The sequence below is a fragment of the Lepidochelys olivacea genome (assembly GCF_965140295.1).
Source record: "Lepidochelys olivacea isolate rLepOli2 genome assembly, chromosome: 6".
Lineage (NCBI taxonomy): Eukaryota > Metazoa > Chordata > Testudines > Cheloniidae > Lepidochelys > Lepidochelys olivacea.
Window position 1 is genome coordinate 63,829,422 of NC_140416.1, and position 25,224 is coordinate 63,854,645.

The 25,224-nt window shown below is 41.6% G+C and overlaps 1 protein-coding gene across 6 annotated transcripts in view; it reads right to left on the bottom strand.

Moving 5' to 3' along the window:
- DPF3 (double PHD fingers 3) overlaps positions 1 to 25,224 on the bottom strand; it is a 210,887-nt gene that overhangs the window by 60,789 nt on the left and 124,874 nt on the right. For all 6 annotated transcript variants that reach the window (XM_084629919.1, XM_084629915.1, XM_084629918.1 and 3 more), the window contains 3 exons: positions 23,001 to 23,128; positions 18,073 to 18,168; positions 13,256 to 13,334 (listed from right to left, as the gene is read on the bottom strand). In XM_084629919.1, coding sequence (XP_084486045.1) covers positions 13,256 to 13,334; positions 18,073 to 18,168; positions 23,001 to 23,128 — 303 coding nt within the window. The remainder of the gene's footprint in view (positions 1 to 13,255; positions 13,335 to 18,072; positions 18,169 to 23,000; positions 23,129 to 25,224) is intronic.

Here is a 25,224-nt window from a genome sequence, read left to right on the forward strand (position 1 = left end):
ATGCTCCGATTCTGAAAATGCCTCTTAACCATGTGATTTGTGTGTCTGTAATACACAGTGCAATTTCTAGACAACTTTATTTCACTGTGGCAGGTGGTGGAAAGCAACGCCAAGCGTGGTAATGCAGGCACTCCCTGTACAGTCCACCAGTCGTGGTCACAAGCTTGTCATCATTCTATACACAGCACACTAAAAATAACGAACTCAAACTTTGGCAGTCTGCACCTTTAAATAAACAAACAAAACTCCAAGGCAAATGCCTATCTGCAGTGCTTGAGGGCAAAGCCCTGGTCTGGCCCTCAGCTATCACAAGGAGCTTGCAGCTCCTCTATTCCAGTCTCACTCTGCACTGCCCAGAGAAGAAACAGGCAAGCCTTCTTAACTGGCCTGTTGGCTATTGATTGGTCAGTATATCCTCCTGGCCCTTCTAGGCTCTGGAGGGCTATCTTGTTAGTAACATGATCTGAGTGGATTTTCATTGAGCAGGGAATGTCAGGGGTCCGATGCCTCCTGATAGACCCTGCACATTCACCTTCCCCACATGCAGGAGTCCAACAATGTTCTAATGCTCAGCAAAAAAGCTCAAAAAGCACTTGTTCATTTATACTCCGGTAATCAGGATTGCACTATTAAAAACTTTTCTGCTACTTCTCACAAAAAGCAGAAGGATGATCCACATTCAGGAGGAGATTATGTGAAATTGCAGACTGTATATTGGTGAAGTAACATTTTAATCTCAACTTGTTCTAACTAATTTGTAAACTCCCTCAGAGAACATACCTGGTCTTAGGTGTTTGTAAAGCATGCTTATCTATGGCATGATATCAATAAGAATAATTGATTCATAATGATAACCATTCTTGTCCTATTTTTCTCCATCCACTATGGTTAAATAACACATGTATAACATTTATGTTATTTCCTTTATTTACACAAAAACAATATATTAAAAAAAATAAAAAAGTTAAAGAAATGCCTTGATATGAGCAGGAAACACACAACTTAGGCAGCAGCAGTGCAAGCTTCCTCCATGCTAGCCAGAAAACATGCTTCAGGAGAGACCATCTCCCAAAGTAAGCGGGGAATTCAGTCTGTATGACACATCCAGCCCTTGCCCTCTTTGCTGAGAGTTCCAACAAGGGGATCAAGTGTGAGGGCCTATTATCCAAGAGACCAGAATTTTTGGTTTTTAATAGGAGGCAGTAAAATGATGATTAGTTTTACACTAAAGAGAGGCCATTAACTTGGGTCAGAGTCCATTAACATAGGTGCAAGTCTCATTAATTTCAGTGGTAATTGTGCCCATGGAACTGAAAGGATTATCAGGCACCAAATGAATAAAACACAGTAGATCTAAGGCATAAGGGTGTGAAAGAAGGATAAAATGTTAACACTGAAATTCCCAGGAGACTGGCTGGGTCAGGGGACTGATAAAGTGATATGGTCTCTCTCACCTCTAGGTCACCAGGTCCAATCCAGCCCTGGTTGGTAATTTCCAAAAGACACTACTATATTATAGCTGCTTGGTGCACACATGAAAGAGTACTGTGTATATTCCTTGCTGGTATTGTTAAATATTATGTTAAGGCAGAGACTCACTTACCATTGTAAACTCAATTTTAACCGCTTGGTCCTCAAATGAAAAAAAAAAAAGATCCTTTCCTCTTCAAATTTTGCAGGTGTCTTCTGTTTTGGTTAAATTTGTGGGGAATTATACAAGCTGTTTCTAAGACATGGGAATCAGAAAAATAGGTGGTGTGTTTTGAAGTCTTTTTTCTTTTTTGTCCATCTCAAAAATGGTTTGTTCTAGAAACTTCAAATTAAGTGTGATCAAAATATCTTAGCGAGACCTAGTCCACAAGATCAATTCTTGGAGGGGTGGAAGGCATGTTTAAGAACTTATTCACTATCCAACTAGAATATCAGAATAGCCCATCAACCCTGGTGGGCTTTTGATGGAGTGCCATGTGACTGATGGGAGACCAAAGCTTTTATTTTAAAAAAGTAAGTCTCTATCCCTTTTCCTTGGAGCAATAGACTCCAAAATGTAACCTGATCACTAGGAAAATTTGTTACAATTATTTTTTTAAAAAAAGAAAAATATCAAAGCCATCCCCAAGCATGTTCATATCACAGTTTTAATACATCACTTGCAGCCTATATTTGTATAAACGCCTAATCACAGCAACAGAAGTCGAGATGGGGAGATGGGGGAAATCTAAGTACAAACAACCAAACTCTAGGAAGGTCTGAGTAAAAGTCCACTTTTGTTTTGAGTCTGTGTACCTCTTCTTTCATTGCCCAGATCCCATGGCCACTGGTGCACTATAAGAGTCAGACAGAAATACAAGAGAGTATCCTCCAAATTTAAGTTTTTCACAGCAATGGACCACAGGCTTCCTATAGCCCTTATGAAAAAAATGAAGGAAAGATGGCAATTATACACTTATTGTATCAGTACAGACTTTTTCCAAATTAAAATGCCTACAGCCATAGGCTTCTTAAAACCCTTTAAAAAACACCTTTAATACAAAAATAACACTTACAATGAAGAAGCAGATATATAGGGGTAGAGTTAAGATTGTTTGGATGCCTTAAATGTATATATTCAAACTTTAAACTCACCGGGCTGCTTTTAAGTGTAACTTTAACTTTGAATTTCCTATCAGGGGTGGGGGGAGTTAATAAACAAGACTGTTTTTAGGTATAGGTCCTTTAAGAAATGTCTTTTAGGTCCTTTTAGAAATGCAATTTTGATCTCCCATCTTTCAGTATCTGCCAGATACTCTTTGATTGCATTTCAGAAGAGGAAATCAGATCCCACCCAGATCTTCCTTCATCCCACAGAACATGGGACACACTGGTGATACAAAAATTATCAGGCAGGCAAACAGCAAGAATTCACAACCCTTAACATTTTACACAAACAAGACAAATAGAAAACACTTATTGTTATATGGCTTATAGTACAAAGAAGTATGATTTTAAAAGATAAAGTCCTCTGATTTATACGACTCTTATTACATACCTTGGAAAAGACAGATGGAGAGATGTTCATAGTAGATTACTTGATTGTTAAATTGATGTATCCTGCACTATCCCATTTATGCTCATGTGAATGAAAAGGAAATTTTAAAAAATATTTACACTAGTCTTGTGAGCTACAGATACTATTCACAGACTTCACTACAATATTTTAACTTACGTGTTTTTGTCAGTTATTTGTTGAACACAGCCTAAGGCTGTACGTAAATTCTGCAACTGGCCCCTCTTTTCTGTAGCAATCCTTATGATAGAGACAGGGGGGTTTCCAAGGATATCAGCAGGCAGGGGCATTCCTGGCAATGAAGGAGGCCAGTGAACATTTAAGCCAGAGTGGGAGGGGGCCCACTGTACATGGTCCAGTGGATACCTTGAGGGGTTGGAGGATCTCAGAGGATCTGCAGGTGTTTGAGGCTGAACCCACAGCTTCTTCTTGATGGCCAAACCTTTCCACTCCTCACACTCATACACTGTCAACTCCACCTCTTGAAACTCTTAGGATTTCCTAGTCTCTGTGCAAGTTTATTTTTTGTAGGAGAGAAGGGTGTCCTGTGTTCTTATCCAGGCAAAACAATCACCACCTTCCCTAGGAGTATGCTGGAATAACAACTAACTCAGAACTTGGATGTCATATTGGAATCTCCCCAGACTGGTAATAGGCGATGGATCACTTGATGATTACCTGTTCTGTTCATTCCCTCTGAAGCACCTGGTATTGACCACAGTTGGAAGACTGAATACTGGGCTAGAGGGACCATTGGTCTGACCTAGTATGGCCACTCTTATGTTCTAAATTCTGCCTAATCTCTTATTTTCCAGATAGAATATATTTTATTAACCTCACATATCACTGTGTTCAGAGATAGGTATTGTTAATAATTACTCTTTTATCGACACCATCACTTATATATGGAAAACATTATTCAAAGGGATTTTCAGACATGAACTAATTAATCCTGCCCATGCTCCTGTGTGGTGTTATCCTCATTATACAGATGAGGAAACAGAATCACAGAGGGGTTCAGTGACTTGCCAAAGTCACACAGTGATCCTTTGTCAGAACCTGGATTAGAACCCATGAGTTCTTGATTCCCAGTCCTGTGCTCAGAACACATCTCTCTCATTCTCTTAATTGCCAAGGCTGAGATCAGAACACGATCTTATAACCCAGATAAAACTATCCATTGGATGTTATGCTCTGCTACCATGCACCTCCCCCTTAAATGAAGAATGTGCACTTTACAAACGTCACCATGTAGCTCTGCACTCCATTAAACAGCCTTGTATTTTTTTTTTCACTTTCCTCCAGGATGGACACATCAGTCTAGCAATTGACAGATTTTCTCCTGTTTTCTAGCACTGAGGCAAGTCCTCCCTTTTTGGCTTGGACTTTAATCAGGCAACCAAACCAGGTTTTGAAGGATTTGGCCAGATATGCCTTTTGGTCCATCCTGCACTTAAATGATATGTTTTACATTCAGCCAGCTACAAACCATAGAGTGCTATGTTGTGGACAAACTGGGTGAGCAAGCCACATAATGAAACAGTGCAGATCAAACTCTTACTAAGCCTCATTCTCCAATAGATGCTCTTCTGTGATTTTTCTTAATTTGCTTCCAAATTTTGAATCTGAAATTAACATTTTACCCAATTATTTTATGGGAAAACAAGCCCTTCTTAGAGACAGTTTGGTTACATACACAGGGAGCCTCACAAAACCAGGTTCTATTCCCAACTCCGTCATTGAAGAGTATTGTGACCTTGGACAAGTCACTTCAGCTGTGTCTCAGTTTTCCTTTATGTAAAATGGGGATAATGATACTTCTTGTTTTAAAAAGTGCTTTGAGGTCTATGGCTCAAAAGGCTTTGTCACTAGCTATTTATTGGCTGCACTGCTCTCATTCTGAGACTGTTACACATGTGGTCCTTGGCAGGAGGTGAGCTATGTTCTAGCCAGCACTACACACACATACAATCTGTCACTAGTACGAGACAGAAGAAAATCATCCATGTGTCAGTGGAAACAGGAAATTGGGGGAGGTGTGAGTGCTGCATTCTCACCACACCTTCTCCCATACATTGGTCTTCTTTTTGCTTCTGTTTTGCCTGCTTTCAAATGGCTGTTCTTTCTTCTCAACTGGAGGGAATGTCAAATGCTAAAGCCTAAATTAATCACTGCCAGGGAGCCATTTTGTGAAGTAATCCCCATCTCCTATTCTCCACACAAAAAAATCCAACCCGGTTTTGCACTGGCTCTGGAATATAGTTTCCATTATTAAAACCGTCATAATCAGACTCTGGAAGTTGGAGATGTCTAACATTTTACAGGTTGTATTTTGAACTTCGTCGGTGGAAAAGCAGTAGGTTTGGTTCTTGCTGATCAAGGGTGTCATGTTGCAAGTCTAGTTAATCACAATGACAAAATGGTAATACATTTCCCACTGGATTTCCAAACAATGAGTGGTTCTGTTTGGGCTGACCAACTGGATGTGCCCTGGTACCTACCTACTGTGCTAATTTCAGGCTACGTGCATATTAAAGACAGAAACAAAACGTTTAAATGTCTTTTTTTTTTAAATGTGACTATATGTGGTTAAACTAATTGCTGGTGAAAGCTATGGATTGGAAACCCTGAAAACTGATGGCCTCTGTTAATCTCCAGAGCAACTGCAACACAGGTAGAAAAAGCAACAGAGTCCTGTATTGCGCCACCCGTGTGCCTCAACCCTGATCTAAGTGGGGCCCACCTCTACAGGTCAGAGACGTGTAATCTCCATATCTATTTAATCCTAGGCTTCTCTGCTGAGACTGCCAAAAATGGAATCAATAAGCAATAAGTGTAGCAGGAGTAATGAAGGTTTTTATATGGACGCTTATCTAGAAAGCGGACTGAGACCATCAAATTCGTTTAACATTGGCTCCCAAACAGTTTCACAGGGCACAGGACTGCCATCATCCTACATGGAAACCACAGATAATTAGAGGTCTAGGACCTTCTGCAGGGACAGGAAGCCTCTGAGTGTTGTGAGGGATGGACTAAAAGGCTGACATTTGGCTTTGGACAGCTAAATATCATAGAAAGAATAGGCCCTCTGAATCCCAATGTCATCCTATTCACCCATCCTTAATAGCAACACTGGGTAACCCCATCCACTTCTAACTTCCCTTCTATTTTATTCTAGTTCTTAGTGCCTAATAGCTACTTTTCTTCAGTCTTCACTAAGCAGGGTAATGTCATCCCGTGGTTTAGCACTTAAGCTTCTAATAGTTATCAAGGGAAGTGTGACACAAAGCAGACTTCTGAGGGAGCATGTCACAAGGCTATAATCAGAATATATTCAAATTAACTGGATGCAGTGATATTTATCCTAGAGAGTTCAATGGGCCAGTGGAAGTACTATCAAAGCCATTGTTAATGTTTTTGAGAACAAAAAAGGCAGGTAAGGTCTCAGAGTCCAGGCAAAAAGCAAACATAACACCTGATCTTGCAGGCCTTGCTCCAGAAAACCTGCCACTGAAATCAATAGGAAGTTTGCGCAAGTGAAGATGGAAGGATCATGCCAATTTCAAAGATGTGAGGAAAGACTACAGGGGAGTGTAGAGGAGCAAATTTAATTTCAATTCTTGGTAAGTTGTTAGAACAATGAATAAAGCAGTTACTTTGTAAGCACATACCGGAAAATATGGTGATAAACAGAGAGCAACAAAGGTGTGCAAAAAACAAGTTATGCCACAGTTATGTAATATGCTATGCTGGGCTAGTTGGGTGCTCAGCTCCCATTGAAATTCAGTGGAAGTTGGGTGCCTTAACTCCCTTAGGCTGCTTGAAAATCCCAGCCTAACAGGATAGGGTGAGTGTACAAAGGGAATGCAGATGACAAGGTGTATTCTGACATTAATGAGGCCTTTGATACCATGCCACATGACACACAAGAAAATTAGAAGAATATTGATGAGGTCAACCTACAATGTAGAGGCTGCTTTTTTAAAAAACAAAAATCAAATTTAGAATATTAATTGTTCAGGGCCAAGTGCAAAATATTCACCGGGGCCACATTTACACTGGTATTTAGGTACCAAAGGATGCACCTAGTGGGATTTTCAAAAGTAAATTGAAGTCAGGATGATCCAGTGATTGAGGCATTAGCCAAGAACTTGAGAGACTGGGTTTACTTCCTGGATCTTCCCCAGACTGACTGTGTGACCCTGGGCACTTACTCACTGTGCCATAGATCCCCAACTGTAAAATGAGGATAACAGCACTTCTCTACTTCGTAGGGGCATTGTGAGAATAAACATATTAAAGGTTAAGGAGTACTTGTGGCACCTTAGAGACTAACCAATTTTTGCGAATACATATTAAAGGTTGTGAAGTGCTCAGATACTTTGGGGAAAATCCCTCTAGGTGCCTATCTGCATTGTTAAGCACCAAAATACTTTTGAAAAACTGGCCCTAGGCACTTGCAAGAGTCCATTTTGGGTTCAGTACTAGTCTATATTTTTATTACTGATTTGGCAGATGGAGTGGAGAATACAAGAATGACATGTGCAGAGGACAGATTGTTGGGAAAGATCACAGACACTTGGGAAAATAACAAAAAATGCCCTGCATGAGCCTGATAGATTGGAGAAATGAGTTGAAATCAATCATTTGATTAATAACTATGAGATCCAACAAAGATAAATGTAACATGTTTCAAGTAAGACAGATTAATAAAATGAAGAAATTGAAGCCGGAGGATAACTAGCTGAGGTAGCATGGAGACGGAACAGGTATACTAAATATAAAGACTGTTTGAATGTGGCAGTGGAGAAAGTCCCTTTGCTTGAGATCTTTAAATCATGAGTGAAAATAGCCCTGGAGAATACAACCCTGCACTGGCAAAAGAATGAACTAACTAACTCAATAGGTCTATTGCCTCTCTAGCTTTCATAACATGTGCACAAAAGGAATATGCTATATGAGGAGCATTATGGGTAAAACAAAAAAAAATAGTTACTGAACCTAATACCTATCTTCTGCACTAGTTCAGCCTTCTGATGTGAGGTATGTTTAGTTTTGGCCACCACACTGTAAAAAAATAGACAAATTGGAGACAGTTCGGAGGACAGCAACAAGCTTGATAAGAGAACTGGAGGAGAGACATGATAAGTGTCTTCAGATACAGAAAAGGAGAGTATAAACAAGCCAACAAACAATTATTCTCATTAGGCACCAAGAAGAGAATACAGAGTGATGGGTGTAAGTCTACAGCAGAGAAAATTCAGGTTAAATAATTGGAGAAACTTGATAACCAAAAGGACAGTTGGGGCAACAGAACAAGCTTCTAGACAAGAATCATCATCACTAGGGATACTCAAGGCTGGATTAGTCACTGGTCCATCAGGGATGATAGGAAGAATTAAACCAGTTCTACCATTGTGAAGGGGATGGACTAAAAGGCCCACTTGGGATCCCAGCCTCAAAGAGTCTATGTACAAAGGATGCTATATAAAGTAAGCTGTCTTAATCAAAGTGCACTATAAAGAGAAGAAAAGTTACACAGAGATGAGAAGAAACAGTGAGACAGAATAGAGAGGGAAATGCTTGACAAAGTTACATGCAACAACTCCTTTTATAGAAGCAGAAAAGGGAAACCCCACATGTGATGATAGAGTAGAAGGAAAGAACACTGGAATTTAAAAGAAGATGCAAGTAAGTATATTTGCAGATTAGTTACAGTGAGGTGGGGGAAGGAACAGAAGGAGGAAGAAGAAGAAGGGTATGTCTACATTGCTGCTGGAAGCGTGCTTGCCAGCACGGACAGATAGACATGTGCTAACAGTGCTTGAGCTGGTACACTAAAAATAGCCGCGTAGCTGGGGCCAGCACAGATAGCACCTTGGGCTAGCCATCTGAGAACAAACCTGCCCACACACCCTGGGGTAGCCCATGCCATGCCCGGGCAGCCCCGAGCTACAGTGCTATTTTTTGTGAGATAGCTCAAGCAGAGCTAACATGAGTCTGTCTACCCATGCTGGAAAGCATGCTCTCAGCTGCAGTGTAGACCTACCCTAAGTAGCGTCTCGATGACTTAGCACAGGTGGACCACTTCAGACAGATGGAAGAACGTCAGCTAGTCTAGTTCAGAAGCTAGAGTTGATCACAGTTTTTTGTTCCAGAACCCAAGCTATGAAACTTCATATAATGTTGATGAAGTTTTACCAGAGTGAAGATGTTTGATTTTCAAAGACAACCAAATCATGGATAAGAACACAGCTGTGGTGAGACTTCTCTGGCTGGTGGATCCCACGGGGCAACATTTATGACCATATGTCATCAATTGTCCTTTACTGTCATTTATACATTCATTCATTCACTCTGCCCTTCATTTGAAACTTGTACCCTGTTGTTCATCTGAAGCTGCTGTAGTAGGAGCTCCCCAGTCTTCCCCGGGCTATGTTGGGTTTGCTTTCTAGCATGGTTTGGTACCCTGGCACCTACTTAGCCTGGATGTATGGCCCTATATCTCCTAGTTATGTATTCAGGCTGTGTTTGTAAGTGGCAGTACACATTCCTGCCTACAGCCCTCCCACATGGTCTCCTCTCGGTCCCTCTTTTCAAGGGTATCTGGTAGAGCTGGTCGAAAATGTTCAGATTGACCAGTTCTCCATCAGACAATGCTGATACAACAAAATGGAAACTTTTCCCAGGAACATATCAATGTTGTTGTTATTTTTTATGAGAAATTATCAAAACATTGTTTCAACTTTTATGTTACATTAGAATGTAATATAAAAAGTCAAAATGTTTCAACCATTATAGTATGTTGTATAACAAGTCAAATGAAATATTTCAATAAGATTGAAATAAGATTTTCATTTCACAAAAAATTCCACATTTTTGACTTTTCATCTCGATTTGAGACAAAACCAAAATTTTCCTAAGGGACAAAAGTTCCATTTTTCAAGCAGCTCTAATTTCTGGACCAGCCAACTGGGCAAAATCCGCTCAAGTGGCACATAACCAATTACCTGTCCCCACTTGGTCAGGGCTCAGTTCCTTCTCTGGAGTAGCATTGCCATCTTCCAGTGGAAGGAGGTCTGCCAGCAATAAGTCAGAGGCAAAGAAGCTAACAAGGGCTCAGGGGTTAGCTCCTTCACAGCCATGCTGCTGACACATGGACAGGTAGCTTCTCACAGACCTTTATGCGAGTACTGACAACTGTTGAAGTAGATTCTGTTTCCTAAGTATAGTTTTATAAATGGGAAAGCAGAGCTGGTCAAATTCCTCAAAGAATTTTCTGTGACTATATCCTTTAAATAAATAAATAAATACTTCAAATCAGTTCTGTCTGTGCTCCTTTTGTGTTTGTTCATTTTCCACAAACATTCAAGCAACCAAATTTACTGGCAGGCATGTTTGTGGAAACAGAATATTTGGAGTGAAAATTAGAGAATATACAGGAAAAGCAAATTCTGGACTCATGAAGGCAATCATTCACACCAGTAACGTGATTCTAAGAGTAATGAGACAGGGAACAGAAACGATACTCTGTAACCTGCATGCTCCCATCTAAAACTAACCAATCTAGCTGTGAATTTATACATTGAATATTGGGAATTAACGTTCCCCAAACAATCTATAGATCAAGATATAATTGTAGAAAATATTTGGCAAATAATTTTGAAGAAGAAATAAATTTTAAAAAATCTTAAACTGTTTGCTGACAATTCATTAACAGAAAAGGGGTCTAAATGTGTCAAATAAATTATTCACTACAAATTATTTATATAAGTTCTAATGAATATTAAAAGGGAGGGAGAAGATGGCACTATAGCTGGAGCAACCCTCTTTCCGTTCCCCCATAGTAATGTAAAAGAGTTCTGTTACCTATAACAACCTTCTCTTGGCCATCTTCGTTGGTCCCCACTTCTGATCATAAGTTTATTAAAAACGAAAGATTTCAGCCAAAGTGAGTGGGAAAGATTTATTTTTCAAAACAAAAAGTAAATTTATACTCTAAAATGTAAACCAGGAATTAGCAATGGGCAAAACTACATCGGTACAACATGCACCATAACTTGGCTTCAGCTAAGATTTCTGTTGCCTGTGTTGATATCTTTGATGTGTCACATACTATCTGTGAATCACCTCTTTGCATGTCACTAAGGTGCCTGGGTGAACCCACAGCTGAGCTAAATCATTTATACTCTCACTAGGGAAATGGGAGTGACCAGAAAAGAGTCACAATGTCTTCAAAATGCCTATAATCCACAGAAGTGCCCTTGCATGTGGGGGCATTTCCAAGAAAGGAGATATAGACAATCCCACACACACATCCACTCTCACTGAAAGGCTCAGGATTTTCAACAGAAAATACGTGTTGAACTTCTGGACAATCCTTAAAAGGGGAAATTTCAACCCTCCAATGTCAAAACAGATCCTTAAATATAAACCTGCAGAGGTGCCCCCCATCCTTTCAACCTAAAGAGCTCCTCCTCCTATGATGAGGTTATACTCATGTGCAGACATATTAGAGACCATTCTGCCCATTCAAGGCTTTACTTTCTCCCTCCCAAATCAATTGCACCAGTAAGGAACTCCATCCCTAGAGTCCCCATAGTATTTGCATTGCCAAAGCAAGACATTTGGAATGCCAGTCACAACGCCATACAAGGGTCACCCAACCTCACCATGAAAGAGCATGGCTGGACTGTGGGGAATAAACCTTTCATGTATGTTCCAGATTTCTTCATTTTTTAAAAACTACAGATTCATAGATAGCAATTGTGATTACTGGTCTTTTGGGGCTGGAAGAGTTGGGAGGTTGGGGGCAGAAAGGAGTGGGCGTACCAACTCATCCCAAACCCACCAAAACATTTTGGAGCTGTGAAATGAAGATGGTCACCTCTCCTCCTGACACTATTAGCTTTCAGTGAAACAAGATGGGTGAGGTAAGATCTGTTATCGGACCAACTTCTCCAATAAAAAATATTACCTCACACACCTTGTCTCTCTAGTATCCTGGAACCGACTCAACACACAACAACACTCTGTTAGCTTTGGTTAGTTACCACTTGCTATGCTAAGTGGTATCTGACAGCACAAGTTCCCAATGAACACCCAGTCTATGCTAGGTATTGAAATGGGAGCTTCTCAGAAAGACAGAGATTTGGCCCAGCATGTCACTCACTGAATCGGATGTATTGAAGCGAGAAAGTGTTGAAAAGAAGAAGAAAAAATGCCAATGGACAGATCCTAACTGTAAAAAGAATTCATAGTATGCCAAATTCTGGAGTTCTTCCTCACAGGCTGACACCCTTGCTTGTTTTGAGTAATGCCTTACTTCACCTGCAGTCCCACTGGAACCCATCACAGAGTCAGCTACTACTCACAGTGAGTCAGGGTACATTTACACAGCAAATTAAGGTATGACAGTAGTGTGGTTAGGCTCATCCATGCTAGCTTTCATCTAGCTAGCTAAGGTAACAATAGTAGTGACAATATGGAAGCATGGACTTCAGCACTGGCTAGCCGCCTGAGCTGCATACCCAGGGTCCCTGGCAGGAGGCACTGGGGCAGCTAGCCCACACTGAAGCCTGTGCTACCACACAGACACTACTGTTGGTACTTGAGCTAACTAGATTAACGCCCACATGAGTATGCCTACCCAGGCTACAATCACACCTTCCTTTGGTGACAGAACTGGGCAGTCAGGTTTTAAGCAGTGCTTACCGAGGCACAGCTCCCACTGATGTCCCTAAGAGCTCTGTCTGAGGAAGGGCTGAGAGAGTTAGGACTTTGAGATTTAGCCCACTGAGATTTAAAAAGGGATTGAAAGAAAGGAAATCGCCACAAAAATAAATGAGAGATACACAATGGTGAAGTACTTTTGTCAGAGATTTTTGAGTTAAGCTTTTGTTTGTAACAATCTGAAACAGAGAAAGAAATAGAGGGTGAATCTTACAAGGGGGTGTGGGGAGAGAGAGTGTTAAGGCAGAGAAGCCACAGAGAGAGAGAGAGAGATTGACAGACCATGAGAGGTGATTTCACTTTCTTTCCTTCATGCAAAAACCCCCAACAGCAGCAGCAGCAGCAGCAGCGGGTGAAAGACATGCAAGTCAGAGAACAGCAGGACTCTTTGCTGGAAAGGAGAAGATGAAGCCTTGGTTGCATTTGAGCTGGTTGGACCAGGCCGGAAGCAGAGCTGGTGGTTTGGGTGCTACTTACTGTCACAAACGTAAGGTTTGTCATGGTCATCCTGGGAGGCAGCATCGTTCCTTCTCCTGCCACCTCCAGATCCCCGAGCCTACAATGAGAATAAGGATGTTAACGCCATTCCGGTGCCCCTCACAGCTTTCAACTTGCCCCAACCAGTATAAACTATGGACTAAATGCATCTTTGACTTCAGTAGTGTTACATCATTGTAACCAGATTACTAGGGCCCTGCCTTTTCCTAAAACACACTGTATATTTATTGAGCTTTCAATGTGGCAGAGCTCCCTTAGAGTAGAGATCCCTACCTGATTAGTCACAGTACTATAATGATTCCTGCCTCACTGCCATGGCATATTTCAGTCAAGTCACAGGAGGTGGTGTTCAAGTATTGAGCCTAATCAATGAATGAATGGGAGGGCATAAATCCATTTGTGGCTAGAAGTAACACGATTGAAATCAGTCTGAAAACAGGCTCATAATATTATGAGATATAACTATGATTCTTTCCTTTTAATATTTTTAAAGTACATCTTGTGCTGGTGAAAGGTGCTAGCCCAACAGCCCAGGAGACTGGGGTCCTTGGTTTATCCATAAAGTGCTGCCCTGCATATGTGCATCAGTGTTGATATGAACGCCAGGGATAAGAATGGAGTTCAGTGTTAATGCCATTCAATCTTCACTATTCTCAGCTGAGATTGCCACCTTGGGCACCAGTTACAATGGTCAAGGTTGCGATGTGGATTATTTTATGTCGGCCAATGGACAGTCTTTAAATGATAATAACTTTGGGCCTGATCTCTATTCAAACTAGTGATCTCAAGGGAGAAGGTTACATGGCCCTTTCCTAATACTCTGAGCCACTGAGTCCTCAGGCAAAAGCAACACACCTCAATTGTTTCAGTCTTCCAAATAGATAAGTCCTTGGCTCCTACTTTCCCTCCTAGAGCTAACTGCTCTGAATCCCTTTGCTTTTTGTTTGAGAGAACATGAAATTGAAGCAGCATTAGCAGGTAGAACTGAAGATGATGCAGAGATGTAGAAAGTAGTATTAGTGTCCCAAATACTAAAGGGTTCCATGGGCTAACCTTTGCATCTCCTCGATGTACACTGAATAGCACTCAAGTTAACTGAGCCGTATTCCATCATGGGTCTGAAGACAAGGCACGAGGGACAGTTTTACACGGACATACCATTGGTCGATGATGAAAAGAGGGACTTACATAAACTGCACAGGTTAAAATGAACCCCATCCCATTGGGTTGCTCAGGTCTCCAGAACAAACCCAAGAAAGCCTCTTAACCACTTGGATGGAGTAGGAATAAGCCTATCCTCATTGTAATCCTGGAGGAGAGGGACAGATTTGTGACTGGCTGGATGGGGTGGATACTGTTAGGTATGATCAGTAGAGTTTTGCCTCCTGCAAGCAGAGTTCAAAGCAGGGCACTACATTCTGACCAGTGTGTGATCTCCTTGAGTGAGTCACATGTAAATCAAATGAAATGTAGTGAGGCACAAACTCCGCATAGTAACTACAAACACAATCTTTAAGGAAGCTGATGTGCATCCAGGAAACAAGATTTGTAAGAATAAATTAAAGGGTGCGTCTACCCTGAAAAATGATTCTGCAATAATTGATTTATGCGATCCATGTTCATTGTCTCTCAGTGATTCAATATCAGGTTCAGTGCTCAGTTTACAAATAAAAAAGATTATTTTTTTTCCTGATTGCCAGCTCTGCAAACTCACCCTAGGCGCTGAGAGTAAGCCTAGGTTCCTTTCTTCTCTCAGCACAAGCGAAATCAGGCCCTTAGTGACACCTGTGCAACCCCGCTTTCTTCCGTGGGTTAGCACAGGTGTAACTGATTGGACCTTAAACAATTCTATTGATGGACAGACTAGACTCCAACCCCCTGGCCAGGCTAGGGGCACTGGTTCTGCAGGGCAAAGAGGAATAAAAGTGCAGTAAAGACTTCTTTTTGGCACTAGTTAGCAGTATGACTCTGTAGACACACAGGGAGCAGATCTGTGGAGTAAGGTGGTGTCATTTTAATATAATCACTTTTCAGAGTAGAATGGCAATTTAAGATCCATTGCTTAGCATTTTACAGCCAGCTGTTTCCCTTCTAACTGTCCTTTACAGAAATACAAGTGCAAAGCATTCATGACATGACCACATATACTCTTTTTCATAAATCAAACATGGGGAGATTTTCAGATTGAGTCAGTGTCTTTCAATAGGACATGGCTCCTAAACTCCTTTGGCATTTTTGAAAATGTCCCCCCACACCCCCCCCGTATGTACTTGAAGAGCACTTGTACTGGACATGTGCAGCTGCATTGCTTTTATATTTTTTAAACAAACTTCATGGCCCAGCTCCATCCAACAAAGATTTTAAAAACCTCTGTGTGAATCCATCTCCTTGGCCTTCAGTCTCTTTACTAGCACATCCATTATTTCAGAGCTAGCCTTAGGGGGCCAGAAAACCAGGCAGTCACCCCAGGGGCACAAAACTGAATGCCACGTTCATGCTGTCAGGGCTTCAGTCTGTTGGATTCAGTCATCCACAGCTGCCTTCATTCTCCTGCTGGCATGCAGCAGGGACTAGGATACTTGATGTATGAAGCCTGGAAGCCTCAACAGAGCTGATTTGAAGCAGCTTAATGGAGCCAAACAGAGAGAGTAGCCAGAGGGACAGATGTAGGGTCCAGAATTAAAAATAAAATCATGCTGTAGGAAAAGAAAGGGACACATAGAATTTGGAATGTTCAGAGCAATAATTCTGCTGCATTAATCCTGTGTCAATACCTTCAGTCCTCATTTGTTCTCCAAATAGCAAGAGGTTTATGGGCCAAACTTTGCAGAATCTAGTTCCCTTCAGCATGTCCTCCCCTGTAGTCTACCAGCCTTTAACAATACCCCATCCCTCCTTTCTAGGCAAGGAAGTGCAGTCCTTTCTCGGGTTCAGCTTTCAAGTCTCCTCAATTTTGACCCCTTTGTCCTAATTCCTACTTCAGGTTGCACACTTCGTGAGGAGCAGGGCATTTCAAAAGCAGACTTCCAGTTTACACCAGCTGAGGAGCTGGCCCTACATCTTAAAGTATAATTCTGTTTTGGTTCAACATGCTGACTTCACTCAATTAAAAGTTTATGGCATTTGGAGCTCTTTCTCCCCTCTGCATCCTCATCACTGTGAGAAGTCAAGGTCACCAGCAGAGCAGGACTCACTAGCATGGCAAGGGAAAGAGATTCTATTGTGGCTGGTTGCACTGTGCCTGCGCTTAATAAGGGGCTCTAGAACAGAAAGCACGATATAAATGTATGCTTCCAGATGGATGAGAAGAATAATTAAATGCTCCCAACCCCCAGAGATTATTTTATTTATAATGGTAAAGCTAAACAATTAGTATTGTTTTCACAGAGCTTCCTGGAGAGGGGAGTACAGCAGTGCATGTAACAATAACAACATCAGAGCATTGTTTGTATGGGTTGAGGATGCATGGAAATGAATGCCAGGAAATATAATTCTCCTTTCCCAACCTAAATATCTTTTTCACTATCCATTTGATCCTTCATTTCCAATGACAGGAATGCCCAAATTCCATGACAGGAAGTTTATTAGGAAAGGCCCACGTAGCTGAAGTATTAGTGATAGCTATAGTTAAGGTTGTATGAGTGTATCCATTCTAACCCATTTTTGATTACTAAATCATATAGTTTTCTGAAACTCACCCTTTTCTGGCTCTGTTTAAGGCTAACTTTTAAAAAATATTAAAGAAAGATTCAGTCAAACTGTTCAGCCAATTTTGATAATGGAGAGTGAAAAATACACTTTTCCAATTAAAAAAAAGTATTTTGATCTTTATTCAAAGAGTCTTAGCACAAAAGTGAACAATAGCAGGAAGCTGAAATAATGGAACAACAGAGGGTTTGCACAAACACGTTATGAGTGAGGTTTCAAACAGCTCTTCTTATTTTTTTAATTTTATTTTTATCTGTTTTTTATCTCAAAACATCCACCAAGCACACCAAAAGGCATGTTCAGAGATTATGTGCCCTTGCAGCTCCCACTGCACTCAATGACAGATGCAAGTGCCCAGCACCTCTGAGAATCATGTTTACTTTCATTTAGGGGGCTATCTTTAGGGATCTACATTTGAAAATTTTGACTCCATGTTTTAAAATTGTGACCTTGTTACTTAGCTGACTTACTGCTAGATCTGTGAGAGGACATGATAGGAAACTATAGGGATGTTGTCTCCTGAGAGTGAAATCCTGCCCCATTTAAATCAAGGGGAGTTTTGCCATTGATTTCTATTGTGCCGGAATTTTACCCTTAGAGTGCTACTACAAACTTTCACTGCTGACTTTATCTTTGAAGAACATAGAGAAATGTATTTAAATTGTTAAACAAAAAACAGAAAATCAAAGATGACTTTGTTTTGGCTTATGGGACTGCAAATATTTTTTGCATTTATCTTTTAGTAAGGAATGGTATTTCAAGGTCAGCGGATTGTAATAACAGGATAATAATAATAATCATTATTAGATTTTATTTTAAAAATAAAAATTCATCCCTATAATAAATTTGCTCCATCTTCTAATTTGCTTCCATCTCCCAACAGTGTTATTTCTTAGTAATAGGCAGAAATAAACTGAAAACATGAGAAGACATAAAAATCACTGACCGTCATTCCACAATTTACCACATGGATATCACTTCAGCATATCTATGGGTGTGTGTGTGTGTGTGTGTGTCAGAAACCAACTGAGAATGTGAGAATAGGGGTTTGCTTCCCTTCTTTCCTCTCTCATAGATTCCCAACCTACCCGTCCTCTGGGCCTGTTCTTTCGTTTTGGAATATCTTCTTCTAATTCCTCTTCCTCATTCACTTCATCAGCATTTTCATCATTTTCCAAAACTCTCTATAGGGAACAATAATCATTTTTAGAAGAAAAGACTATTGTTTGCTAGAAGACACACATGGTCAACTATTATTTACAATTGAGATTGTGGTAATGCCCAAAATGTGCTCTTCAAACACAAAGAGAGAGACAGTCCCTGTCCCAAAGAGATTTAAGAGGTAAACACAGACAAAAATGGATATAACATGCAAACAAGAGGTCTAAATAGGTGATTAAAATTACAAGTGTACTAATTCTCTAATGCCAGAATCAGATCCAAGCATCCCCAATTCCTTCCAGTCAACACCCTCAAAAGTTAGAGAGTTCCTCCCTCACCCACCCTCATTTCCACAGGGAAATGGTTCCTGAGAAATACCAGTCTTAAGGCTGACATCCCAGACACTAGCAAGACACAGTCTAGAGGGTGAGGGGGTTGTGGAGATTCTCTTCTGAAATTAACTCTTAGAAGATGTAAATCAACATTTCTTTCCCTAGTAGTCTACAATTTTTCCCATTTAGTGAAACATTCATTTTCTGCGTTTCTAATGGCCCTTGAAGTTAATATCCTTTTGGGGTACCAGTACCTTAAGTAGCTATACAGCTCTGGAAATAAGGGGTCCTGATCCTGCAGAGTGCTGAGCAAATGTCATTCCCACTGAAGTCAATGGGAGTAGCAATTGCTCATCACCTCACAGAATTGTGCCTGGGATTTGTTAATTTTTCCAGTTTTTGTGAATTCCATGCTTGGGGAAAGGTGTCCCATTTGGTAGCTCTGGAAGCATCCACAAAGCAGATATAGCAAGCAGTGACAGTGCAAGCTTCCCCCACAATACTGAGACGGAGCAAACTCCTGTTGAGGTGAAAGGATTATTCAATCTTCATAACCCACTCAGTCTTTAGCATCTCTGCTAAGAGAGCAAAAAGGGGCCACCCAGTGTCAGTCATGATATGAGTGCTTATTCTTTAGGAGCTGGTCTGAAACCACTCAGACAGGCCACCACTAAGTCTTGAGATGGCAATATCATTTCGCCATGAAACGGATTCAAACCACTGAGTTAGAGGTGATCGAAAGGTTTTGTAATCGGTTACCAAATTCTGACCTTTCCAGTCTCCTGGATCATTATTAGTTAAAAGCTGCTACAGAGCCAGCAGAAGGAGAATAGGAGCAAAACACATTAGTTTTGAGCCCTGTGTACCTTCGGCATTGACTGCTCAGGGTGCTGGGAGAGAATACACAGAGAGATTTCACTGACAAGAGATTTAGAATCTGGAGGAACACCTGCACCACATTATTATAATCTTATCCGTTTACACTTTTGAGCCAAGATATTGGACATTTGTCACAGTTTCAGGGCAATTGCACCTCTATTCCCCCTCCATGGTCCACCAAGGGCACCCACTTCTAGGGTCCCAGCTCCTAGCCATCACCTCTCACCTGCATCTCACTCATGCCTGTGTTGCCCACAGTTATGTTACCACACAGCTCTTTCTAAGCAAGCACATTTATTCTTAAAGTGAAAGCATTACAGAGGAACATATTAAAAACAACAAAAGAACCTGCACGCATGCTAAAAATCTTACCAGAGATCACCCCACAACTCTAACAAGGACTCTGCTAGGTGTCAGTCCTTCAAAATCCACAACTGGGTTTTCCCCATGGTTACAAGTTTCATAATTGTCTCAGATTCAGAACCAGAACCCAGGCAGAGCAGTTCAGCTGTTTCTTTACTTACTGTCCCAAAAGTCCATTTTTTGCTTGCACATTTTCAGTATAGTCCTTTGAACTCCCAGGCCTCATAATAATACACAAACTTTGCATTTAATATAATGGACACCAAAGATATTTAAAACTTAATTTAATAACGTCTCCCGAGGAAAGGCAAGAAATTGCTATATCTGTCATGGTGTCCCTTAAAAATGTTTAAATAACCTGTAGAGTTTGGTGGGAAGTCTAATATCTGTAGGGTTTGGGATTTATGTTTCTCTCTTTTTTAACGCCTCAGGGGGCCATTTATGGGATCAAACTATTGTGAGTCCTGGTCTTCTCCCATAATTTTAGTTCCTGGAAGGATGAAACATTAAGTCACTGCCCATCACCACATATAATTATTATTTCAAAATTCACACAGTTACATATATCGGTAGGGGCGACTTCATACTTTTAAAGTCCAGAGGATGCCTGAAGAATTTTTGTTCCTGAAGAGATAAATGCTATTTAAAAAATTTTGAAAACTACTTATAACATCTTCCATTTTCACAGTGCCTTTCAACTCCAGCAACTCCATTCTGCATCAGCAACACTACACAACAGTATTAAGGAGGGATAGTGTAGAATACTTTCTCCAGTTGAAATTACAGGGCAAATTCAAAGTAGGCAGACCAATTAACCACATGTGAACATGGCCAGGATGCCAGGTAATACCTCTAATTCTTGTGGAAAATGCCAGGTCAACTTTTAATGACTGATCAAAGACTTTGGTTTAAACCTATTCCAAAAGATGATGCCGTTTTCACCCCACTTGAGGCATTGGTTCAACAGTGATCTCACATGCGGCCAAATCTCAATTCATGTAAATAGTAGATGAACATCTGGCCCATAGTGACTGCACCTATTTAAGAAGGGGCAATCTTTATTCTTTTTTTAGCAAAATATCTATTATTTTCCTACTCTGTCCTTCCAAAACACTCTTCCAATTCACCATATTTTAATGCAGGTAAGCAACGAGTCCCTGCTTTTCTCCCAATCCACATTAAGGGCTAGAGTGAAAGTTTACTCTCAGCCCATAGTAAAGGGCAGTTCCTAGCTGGGACCAAGGAGGGAATTATGACTCTGTTCATGCTCCCCCACCTGCATAGGAGGAGGAGTAGCAGCCCCACAGAGACTGCTTCCTCCTGGACCTTCCCAAGCTGAGACTAGCAGAATGTGTAGCCTATGTAGAGGAGTCAGAGGGAGACTTGCACATACACACATGCAACCTCCCTTACACCTCTACATGGGCACAAAGAACTAATGATGATCTTGTCCAACTGTCCAACCATCCCTACCACCTGCTGAAAGTGAGCTATGGTTAAAGTAATTGTTGCGCAGACTGAATCCAACAAAGCTGCACATGCATAGGAAACAGCAGCAAGGAAAGCCTCTCATCAGCTCCGTGATGAAACCGGCATCCATAAGACAGGTCACAGCTCAGAGAGTACAGCTGAAGGCTCCTTGTACAGACACTTCTTCCCTCCCCACTTTGTAATGCAGTGATGCCAAGACTGCTGTCAATTCCGCTGTCTCTGAAGTCTCTTTCCTCAGGCTGATGCCAGGGATAACTTGGGAGCTCAGATTGCACAGCAGCATCCAAAGGCACTCATAAAGATGCTGCACCATGACTTCTGGTGACCTTGGAAGCGGCTGTAATAGAGTCTTTAGGGCTTTGAGTTTATTAAAATCAGAAAAGGGGAGATGAAGGAGGCTTTTCACATAGACCTCATTGTGAACATGGAATGCTTCTCCTTTGGCAATTGTCCATCCCACAGAAAAGAAGGTTCTCATTTAAAGGGATGTGAAACAGATTAAAAATCATTACCTACATTTTGGGTGCACCAAGGTGCAGGCCATCTGTCTTTTGAAAAATCAGGTTCCTTTATTGTGTCCCAAGCTGGGCACTACAAAACTGAGGCTTACAAAATCACAAGTCACTTTTGCGAATGTAGACATATATATGTACAGTGTTTCCTTACACATGTCACTAGTAGCTCTAATCCTGCAGCCCTTACATAGGTGGAATTTCAGTGAGGCTGCTCGCACGCGTAAGTGCTGCAGGATTGGGTTCCAGAGCTAGGCAGATTTGATGCTCGTGATTTTCAGTTTTGATCTCTGTTGGGCCACATACTTGAGTTTTGCTTCAAGTTTCAGGAACGAACCCCAACACTTGCATCTCAGCCAAAATCACCAAGTTTTGCCAGTTTCACGTGATTCACACTAGAAACCATAGATCGGTGTAAGTTCATTCTGAACGCAGCTTTCAGCTCGTTCAAAATTTGCCTCTACTTCCCTGAAAGGTTTGCAAACCTCAACAAAACTGGCCAGAGTCAAAGATTTCATTATGAACACTGCATATAACTCTTCTGGTAGTCCCTTAGATTAGCAGGATCCTAGCTATACCAGAGACCAGCAACTAGTTTTTACTTTTAATATTGGTAAATGATCAGAAGGCAATCCTTATTATTTAATATTTAAAGGGATAATGGAAAGATATAAATAAAGTTTTCCCTGCCTGTGTTACTAATAATAACTGGGATTATTAAAGATGAAAGAAATTAAAAACACATTTATGCTATTTACTTTCAGACATTCTGTTTGGACAAAGAAAACAGACTGGCCAGTGCCACTTTTTTTTTTTTTAAATCAGTAGCTATGGGCCCAATTTAAGATCAAAATCTGAACTCTCCCAAAGCTCGAGGCTGTTGAGATCCAGTTTATGATTTGGACTCATCTCTCTCCACTAGTCAGTCGCGTAGCTGATAATCTCACGTGTACAAATGCTGCCGTGTTTGGGTTGCAAGCCATCAAGAACTTGTCAGGCAGTCCCAATTCTTGTGACACTTTTAGTTATAGTTTTGGATAGTTATACAAAATTCTGAATTTATTTTGAGCATCACAACATAGTGTCAGGGTTTCATGACATTCCGTGGCACACGGGTATGATATCACTATGCATTAATACAGCATTCTGACACAAAGGCACAAACTGAAAACAGATAAATGATTTGGGTTTGGAGAATGAAAGGTAAAATCTTAAAGGCAGCCCTGCTGTCCCAGTCTGGAGACATATGGTGCAGCCAACATAAATGCTCTTTTTTACCTGGATTTCCTGTATAGTGTCTTCCTCTTTAGTATCCACTTTTTTCTCAATTCCTTCCCCGCGCAGCAAGGCTTCCAGTGTGGTTCCCTCTGATGTGAACCCATCCTTCTTCAAAGGCAGATCAACTTCTGAGAAACAAAACAAAGAGATTATGTCTATTGCCTGTGCACAACTGCACAGCGGAGGGAGCAAGAGGATAGGTAGCAGATTGCCTGGCTCTTAACCCTATTCCCATTTTAAAGAAGAGGGAGAAGTACTTTAGTTAACCCCTAAACAGGGGATTCATTTCTAGCTTGCTGAAGCTCTGGGACCTTTTCAATTTGCTCTGTTGGGTTGCAACAAAGGAAGGCTGGACATATTATCTTGTAGGGGAATAAAAACAAAAACCATTCTCTTTTACATGAACTCCCCATACACCAAATGGGAAGAAAAGCCACATAGCTTTTTAGAGCAGGTAGCTAAAAATATTAAGGTCTTCTCCCAAAAAACAGGATATATATATTTGGCACCGTTCATGACACTCAATTGTGTACAGGATCATTTTACATCAGGGGCTAAGAACCAGACTTTTCAGGGGTAGGAAAGGGGGAGAAGAGAGATCATACAGTGGGAGACTGCTAAGAATTAATAAAAATAATTAGGGGATATGCAACCAAATTTTGATTCCCACTTTTCTTATTTAGGCCCAGAGTCTACAACCCTTGCATGGACTTAAATGGGACTACTTACATGAGTAAATATTACTCAGTGTATATAAGGATTGCAGAATCCGGCCCTTGTGAGGTGGAACCTAACTCTAGTTCTCCCACTGCCTAGAGCAGTGGTTCCCAAACTTGTTCCGCTGCTTGTGCAGGGAAAGCCCCTGGTGGGCCGGGCTGGTTTGTTTACCTGCCGCGTCTGCAGGTTCGGCCGACTGCGGCTCCCAGTGGCCGCGGTTCGCTGCTCCAAGCCCATGGGAGCTGGTAGAAGTGGCACGGGCCAAGGGACGTACTGGCCGCCGCTTCCAGCAGCTCCCATGGGCCTGGAGCAGCAAACCACAGCCACTGGGAGCCGCGATCGGCTGAACCTGCGGACGCGGCAGGTAAACAAACCAGCCCAGCCCGCCAGGGGCTTTCCCTGCACAAGCGGCAGAACAAGTTTGGAAATCACTGGCCTAGAGCATGTGCCCCCATTAAAAAAAAACACAGGGATTAATGAGGAAGCTTGATGCAACATGGCACACAGAAGAAAGAGCCGACAGTATGCTAGTTTTGGATGGCTATCACTCACGGCTGGCCTTACCATGAGGCGAACTGAGGCGGCCGACTCAGGTGCCAGACTGTGCGGGGGCGCCACTAGGACCCAGAGTGTAGAAAATTGTGTCTGGTGCATATGTATTCTCTCTGCTCTAGATGCACAGAGATGGTGGAGTGCTGTGCTGGAGGAAGGAGGGCACAAGAGACGTAACAGGCAGGCAGGAGAAAAGGTGAGAGGGAATAACAGAAAGCAGCAGGAGCTGCAGGGAGAGAGAGGACAAGGAGCCTCTTATGTACCTCTCTAGCACCCCCAGGAGCCTGGACTGATTAACACCAGCTTCTCAGGGAGCTTCCTGTTTCCTGCTGCTTCCCTGAACCCACTTGAAGAGAACAGGCAGTCAACTGAAGTAGTAGGAGCCAGTTAGGACCTTAAGACGCTGATATCTTCCCTCACTCAGGCCCTGCTACCAGCCTGCTTATGTGTCCCCTTCAACTGAGTGTTGAGAGCCACTATAGCTGGCACAGAACAGCAGTCATGAATGAAAGAAGAAAACACCCCTCTGGGGCAGCATTCAGAAGAAAGAAAGAAAAAGCAAAGGAAGCTTTTCTATCTAAGCAGGAAGGATCTCTCCCGAGCTACATAGACACAAATGTTCACAATGAGCCTTCTGGCCACAGTGAGGATGTGAGTGGTGAGGAGATGCCTGATCTTCCAGTTAGTCAGAGTGCAGGTGACCTGGCATCTACTGCAGCATCCATATCTCCATCTCAAATGGATGTAACCATGCACATTTCTGAAGAAAAGTGTAGATCAGACAAGAGTGTGGTGGAGGCGCAAGAAACAGCTGCTGCTGAGTTTAGTTCCTTAAGTCGAGATGATCCAGGACTGTGGACCCACTTGAGCAGTAGCCTGAGGGACTTCCTTGTACTGCATGGGCCACAGCAAGTGAAAAACTTCCTGTTCTCCAAAGACAATGAAAATAGACGTT